General features: G+C 44.3%; 1 protein-coding gene across 1 annotated transcript; it reads right to left on the bottom strand.

Annotated features, from left to right (window-relative positions):
• Positions 1-1,375: 1,375 nt before the first annotated feature.
• LOC149379267 (2-oxoglutarate dehydrogenase, E1 component) lies at positions 1,376-6,837 on the bottom strand. Its single transcript, XM_089604228.1, has 8 exons — positions 5,059-6,837; positions 4,470-4,696; positions 4,063-4,395; positions 3,574-3,820; positions 2,977-3,105; positions 2,668-2,883; positions 2,462-2,585; positions 1,376-1,970 (listed from the first exon to the last, which is right to left on the bottom strand). The coding sequence occupies exons 1-8, from the start codon at positions 6,613-6,615 to the stop codon at positions 1,735-1,737; spliced, it is 3,069 nt and encodes a 1,022-aa protein (XP_089460354.1). The 5' UTR covers positions 6,616-6,837; the 3' UTR covers positions 1,376-1,734.
• Positions 6,838-7,056: the final 219 nt, after the last annotated feature.

Consider the following 7,056-nt stretch of genomic DNA (forward strand, 5'->3'; position numbering starts at 1 on the left):
CAATGGAAAATATCCTTATGAAACATAACTAGCATTATAATTTCACTACTAATCAAAACGCGAAGCTATCAGAACATCTTGAGAATGAAGATAGTTATCATTTTCTCCAACTATATGTAATAAACACTAAAAAATGGACGAGCTATGATAAAGGGCGGGCTAGTTATCTAGCCCATATTAGGCCCCTCTTTTAAAATAATAGCCCAAACTCAAATCCAACAATACAATATACCAATTATACCCTTCTACAGCAACGTATTCAACGTCCTCAACCCTAGAAACTCCGTCAAATCGAAATTTGTAACTCCAGAGCTTCGACATCGTCTCTATCGGCCTTCAAAGACTTGACAGCATCGAGACCGCCGGATTCGGTTCCTCCATTGTACGGAAGCTCAAAACTCTAAACTTCACGAACTCCTTACTCCGAACTCACGTCGAGCTCGACCTGACTCGTCAAAGGACCGAACAACAATCATATTAACCCACGCGGCGTTAATCTGATTAACCTTCACAGATAATCGGATTAAATATCACAATTAATACGCAAAACTTGACTTGCGACTTTCGAACGGTCAGATCAGCCAACCGCGGGACTCGCCGATGCTCGAGATCATTTTCGGAGGAGGATCATCATAATTAATACGCAGAATTGGACTTGCGACCTTCGGAAAAAAAAAAAAAAAAAAAAAAAAAAAAAAAAAAGCAACAAATTTCTCACTCGATCTCACCGGAGAAGAACTAGATCTGCCTCCCTCGGCCCTCCCTCATCCGTCGGATCAGCTTCGTCGAGGAAGATCTACGTCGAAAACGTCCCGGTGAACAAGAACGTGGTGAGATTCAGAGACTTCTTTGTTAAAAATGGTAGAAGAAGATGTTAATTTGAGGAAAAAGCATTATTAAGATTTTGATTAATGTTGGCTATTTCCCTTAATAAATTAATAATTTAGCTATTATTTTAAAAGATGTCATTATTGACTATTATGTTACAGATCTCTATGATAAAGTGTTAAACAAACAATACATTTGCGATAGTTCATAAAAATAAAAGGAGTAAATTTTATATTTTTTTGAAATGAAAATAAGTAATTGTAGGGACTAGGGAGTCACTGACTACCACATCAGCAATATAATGCGATTAGTTATCGAATAGGATCTGATCGGGCGAGCTATAAGTCCATAAGTCAAAGATCAACAATTAAAAAAAAAATTATACTTTATATGTCGAAGTTCTACTGTTATTTTTACTTTATTAATTTATATTCTAATCTTTGCTCTGGTGTTTGTTTTGCTTGATATTTAGGTTGATGGTCATAAGCAATCAATCGTGACATAAATAGCGAAGCAATTGCAAAATTAGAATATGAAATGGAGTCCGTACAAAAAACAAAACAAAAATATGTAATGGAGAATAAAACGCCATCCACAAACGTGTTTTTACATTATTATACTTTCTCCAAACACTTGCGCGGGAAGGAAAAATGTATAAAGAAACCACCAAAAACTCTAAAATCCGAGACGTTATCGAACTGTGCATGAACCACAACAGTGACTCTGTATAAAATTTTGATAGACAGAAGAACAGCCTTAAATCCAAATATTTAGGGCCTTTTGCAATGAAAATTTATAAATAAATAATAGTAAAAAATAAAAATAAAAACTCTTTGTTTAATCTTTATTTTAGCTCTCCATTTCAGAAGAGAAGAGAAGAGGGTATTCTTTAAATTTATTTTTCGTCTAATGAAGCGAAATGGGGTCTTGTTGCAGAGCTTTCTGGACGAGCTCGGATTGTTCCTTGACGTGGACGGTGTAGAAGCCGGTGGCGGTGGCGGCCGAGGGAGCACGTCCGACGTACTTAATGTCGTCAAAGGACCCTCTTCCCAATGACTTCATTGCTGTGGCGAGACGCGGAGTTATGTAATTGTTCGCACCCATGTTCATCGGCTCTTCCTGGCACCACACAATCTCCGCATCTGGACACGACAAAGAACATGAGATTTTCATAATGGTCTCTTCTTAATCTGCAACTAGCTGCTTTTTAGTTGGGCTTTACAGAAACTGTTGCTTGTTTATTATTATTGGGAATATATAATTGATATCCTCTGTGTTTTATTCAGATGTCAATCACACGTTCTCGCATTTTAAACACCATGGCAATTCTTCCCTCGAATTATGTTTTATTCATTCTTAAAAACATTTTGGTTGACCAAAAAGATTTATAAAACATTTGTTCGGAAGCAAAATTAACCCCAAAAAATTATGTACGAGAGAACTGCCATACGGGTAAATTTATAAGGAAAAGTCAACTAATATGTTGATTAAAAGATATTTTTGTAACCGTTGATAAAACAAAAGGTTGATTTAGCAATAAACTTAAAGTGCAAGATATGATTGAAGCATTTCAATAAAACTCGGGGGATATTAATAAAAATAAAAAAGTGAAATAGGGATGGAATTTCCATACTTGGGTATCGCTTCAATTCTCGCTGGATGAGGTCGTACGGGAATGGGCAAAGCTGTTCGACTCTGCATATCGCAATGTCCTTTGCTTCCTTCTTTCTGCGCTCATCGTCGAGCTCGTAGTAAACCTGCACATTTGAACTTCTTAGTTCGATGAGACACCGTTTCTTACGGCTCAAAACACAAATACGTAAAGTAAGATCGTCGCACCTTGCCAGAGCAGAGAACCAGACGCCTAATTCCCTCCTCGAGGTCAGAGTGCATGTTCTGGTCCTTTATGAGGCGCTTGAACCTCGTTCCCTGTTTGTCGAAACCCTCGTGACCTTGTACATCATCGAACTCTGAGAGATTTGATTTGCATTCCTTGTGCCGCAGCAGGTTTTTAGGGGACATCACGACCAGGGGCTTCCTGAAATCCCTGTGAATCTGCAATAAAAAATAATAATAAATAAATAAAACAGCTTTATAATATAGGTCGTAAAGTGATGTAAGAGAAGAAACAAAGCCAGTTTGGTTCACCTGGCGACGCAGAACGTGGAAGTAATTAGCCGGGGTAGTGACATTGACAACTTGCCAATTGCATTCCTGAATTTGCTTCCTTTGAGTTGGGTCCATATCAGGAATCACAAAAGGGTGGTCATCGCTCATCTGAAGAAAGGAAGAAAAAAAAAAGTGGATAAATGTGATCTAGCAACATAGCCAATTGAAATCAATGGAATTGACGTAAAAAAATAAAAAATAAAATAAATAAAAAACAATGGAATTGCAAAATAGCATCAGTGAAATAGCCAAAACTTTCAACAATGTGCAAAGTACCATGCATCAATAATTTTTTTGACCGTGGTAAATTTCTTATATACATGGGCCAATATTATTATTTTGTTCATAGTGAAAAAAAACATAGAAAAAAGTAACTTTGGCTATTTTGCTAAAAACTTCAAACTTTTGCTGTTTTTTCTTTACAATTAGTTTCAAATATATCAGCGCACAACAAAATCGAGGTCAGGTATAGGGATGCAAGATCAATCAGCTCTGAGACAAAACAAGGGACCGCCGACTCAACATAAAATTCTGAAAAAAGAGGACAAATGTTGTCTTGGGAGTTTCAGATTTTACCTGAAGAAAACGCTCGAGTCTTGAACTACTATGTTCGGGGCCTTGACCATCGTAACCATGAGGAAGCAAGACAACAAGCCCAGTCTGCCGTAGCCACTTGGCCTCTCCGCTGCTCAAAAACTGATCAAATATAACCTGGGCACCGTTGGAGAAATCCCCGAACTGGGCTTCCCAGAGAACCAAGGAGTTTGGATTTTCCATCGAGTAACCCAATTCAAATCCAAGAACACCAAACTCCGAGAGTGAACTGCAAACGGTGAGACAAAATGGGTCATTTTATACTAGAAGTGATACAATGTTAGAGGCTAAATTCATATTTGAAGACACAATGTCATAATACTAGGAAAATATTGTATCCACTGATTTGGTTGATGTCTTAATCGAGCTTTGCAGCTCCGTTATGACTTTTCTTTCAGGTCATATAAAATTCTGACAAATACGGATACACTACAGGTAATAAAAGAATCGAATCAGTATATCCAGTTTTACCTGTTGCTGACTGTGAACATTTCCTCGTCCTGATTCATGATAACGTGATCGAGAGGGCAATACTGGTCTCCGTTCTCCTGATCGTGGAGCACAGAGTGACGGTGACTGAACGTTCCTCTCTCAACGTCCTGACCACTCAGCCTCACATGAATTCCTTCCACGACAAGCGTCGCAAAGGCAAGGGCTTCTCCGAGCGCCCAATCGACGCCCTCGCCGCTCTCGATCATCTGCGCACGCTGCTCGTAAACCTTCTTCACCGCTCTATGAAGCTTGAAACTCTCCGGCAGCGTGGTTATCGCTTTCCCCACGTTCTTCAAAATCTCCGGCTTTACGCTGCACACAATTCGATGGTCGGTCAATCAAATGGTCCGATGAGGATAGAGAGGGAGAGGGAAATGGAGAGTTACCCAGTGTTGCGAATACGCGAAATCTGTTCGGGGGACTTGAATCCAGACCAATGGGAAGAGAGCCAGTCCCGTCTTTGAGGAACGTAATCCTTGCTGGCCAAAAACTCCTCGTTCAGTATCGAACTGACCTTCTCTTGTATCCTATTAATCTCCTCGGACGTCACCTGGCCCAACTCCAAAAGCTTGTTCTGATAGATCGTGAGAGCCGAGGGGTGGTTCCTGATAACCTGAAAACCAAAAACAAAATCCATGAATTCCAAAAACTCCACAGAGACAACAACAACAACAAATAATTGATCTGCAAATTAGACTACGTTTGTTTATAATTAGTGAAATAGCAAAATTTGACAAAAAGTACGTGCAAGTACCTGGCTTCAATAAGTGGTAAATTGCTTTTATATACAGCGTCAAAATTTGTAACGACGGTATAAAAACAAATGACAATGTAAGTTTGCGACTATCTTGCTGAAAGCTTACAACTTTGGCTATTTTGCTAATCAAGTAGTAGTTTCAAATGGCTACTCTGTATAGTTGAAAACAAAAAAAAAGGGCAAATAGGGAGATCGTTCGGGAAAGCAGGGAAGCAAACCTGGTACATCTTGGGCTGAGTGAAAGAGGGCTCGTCGATCTCGTTGTGGCCAAACCTGCGGTAGCAAACAATGTCGACGACGACATCACAGTGGAACTTCTGGCGCCACTCAGCGGCGAGCTCGCAGACGTGGACGACGGCCTCCATGTCGTCCCCGTTGACGTGGAAGATGGGAATGTCGAGCGCCTTGGCCACGTCGGTGCAGTACCTGGAAGACCGCCCCGCCGCGGGGTCCGTGGTGAACGCCACCTGGTTGTTCACGACGAGGTGGATGGTCCCGCCCGTGGTGTAGTTCGGGAGCGCGCTGAGGTGGAGCGTCTCGTAGACCACCCCTTGCCCCGCGAAGCTCCCGTCCCCGTGGATCAGAACCCCCATGTTCTTGGTCCGGTCGGCATCGCCGGAGTAGTACTGCTTGGCCCGAGCCTTTCCGACCACCACCGGGTCCGCCGCCTCGAGGTGGCTGGGGTTCGCCACCAGCGACAGGTGGATCCGCTTCCCGCCGCGCGTCGGCCGGTCGTAGGAGGTCCCGAGGTGGTACTTGACGTCCCCGGTGCCGGTGTAGAGACCCACCTCGTCCACGGGCTTGGTCCCGCCGCTGAACTCGCTGAAGATCTGCCGGAGGGGTTTCCGAACGACGTTCCCGAGGACGTTGAGCCGTCCGCGGTGGGACATTCCCATGACGATGCTCTCGACGCCGAGGTCGGCGGCGCGGTCGAACATCTCCTTCATCCCGGGGATGAGAGTCTCGGCGCCCTCGAGCCCGAAGCGCTTCGCGGAGGTCCATTTGGCGGCGAGGAAGCCTTCGAACTGGGTGCTCCAGATGAGGCGGTCGAGGATCACGGACCTCCGCTGCTTGTTGTACTGCATGGGCGTCGGCGTCTCGATCTTGTCGCGGAGCCAATTGCACTTCTCGCGGTCCGCGATGTGCATGTACTCGTACCCGATGCTTCCACAGTAAGCTTGCTCCAACCGGGTCAGGATGGAGCGGAGGGTCTGGACCGGGCGGTTCTCGGAGAGGAAACCGGCCATGCTCCACACGCCCAGGAAGAACTCGCGGTCGAGATCCGCCTCGGAGAAGCCGTACAGCCCCGGGTCGAGGTCGTCGGTGGCCACGCGCTCCTCGAGGCCGAGCGGGTCGAGCTTGGCCTTCATGTGGCCGTTCACCTGGTACGCCCTCACCAGGAGGAGCAGCCTCATGCTCTCCTGGATCGTCTGCCCGGAGATCCCCGGCGAGGTCGAAGCCGTTCCGACGAAGTTCCTGAAAAAGTTGTCCCACGACTCGTCCACGCTCGCCGGATCGGCCTCCCAGGCTCTCTGGAGCTCCTCCAGGTAAACGCTGCTCGTGCCGTCCAGGAAGCTGTCGGTCAGCCGCGACAGAGGGACCGGTCGGGGGACCGGCGCCGTCGCTGTCGCCGCCGCCGGCCGCGACGGCGTGACGTGGAGGCGCCGGGATTGAGTTTCAACCGGTCTGATCCGCGACGCGTGCGATCTGCCCTGCGACGCGGCTCTTCTCACGGCGAGCCTCGCGAGGCTCGACCCAGCTCTCAACCAAGCCATGATTGAGTTTTCTCTTCTGGATGTGTGTCTCAGAATCGGATCTTTTCAAAAACTATTCATTCGATGAGGGGTTACAGAAGAAGAGAGACAGAGAGAGATGAGATGAATTGAATGACCGAGTAAAAAACCCTAACAACAGATTTGTTTGATTTTTAGGGGTTTCGCTTATTTTGCTTCCTTTATTTTCCCCGCATCTTCTGGAACCCATAGATTTCTTTCTTGTTAAAATATCTTTTAAGTTTTAACCAAAGTTGTAATTTTGAATTTCAAACTGTAGATATATTTTAGTTTAGTTAAATAACTTTTTTATATATATATATAACAAGTAAAAATAAACTTCGAATTCATTTATTTACGCAAAACAAAAGAGATCGTAATTGAAATTTGTACCCAGTACATACGTGTATATTTTTAGATTTAAATATCCCTCAGCTCACTATC

This window comes from Urtica dioica, chromosome 12 (assembly GCF_054948205.1).
Source record: "Urtica dioica subsp. dioica isolate 48M chromosome 12, U.dioica_male_clone48M_v1_H2, whole genome shotgun sequence".
Taxonomy (NCBI): domain Eukaryota; kingdom Viridiplantae; phylum Streptophyta; class Magnoliopsida; order Rosales; family Urticaceae; genus Urtica; species Urtica dioica.

Bases quoted from the DNA above. Each gene is read 5' to 3' on its own strand.
- LOC149379267 (XM_089604228.1), bottom strand. From the start codon at position 6,615: ATGGCTTGGTTGAGAGCTGGGTCGAGCCTCGCGAGGCTCGCCGTGAGA. The intron at 3,821-4,062 runs GTAAAACTGGAT...CACCGTTTGCAG, and splicing joins ATGTTCACAGTCAGCAACAG to TTCACTCTCGGAGTTTGGTG. The intron at 2,884-2,976 runs GTGAACCAAACT...TTTTTATTGCAG, and splicing joins TCCACGTTCTGCGTCGCCAG to ATTCACAGGGATTTCAGGAA.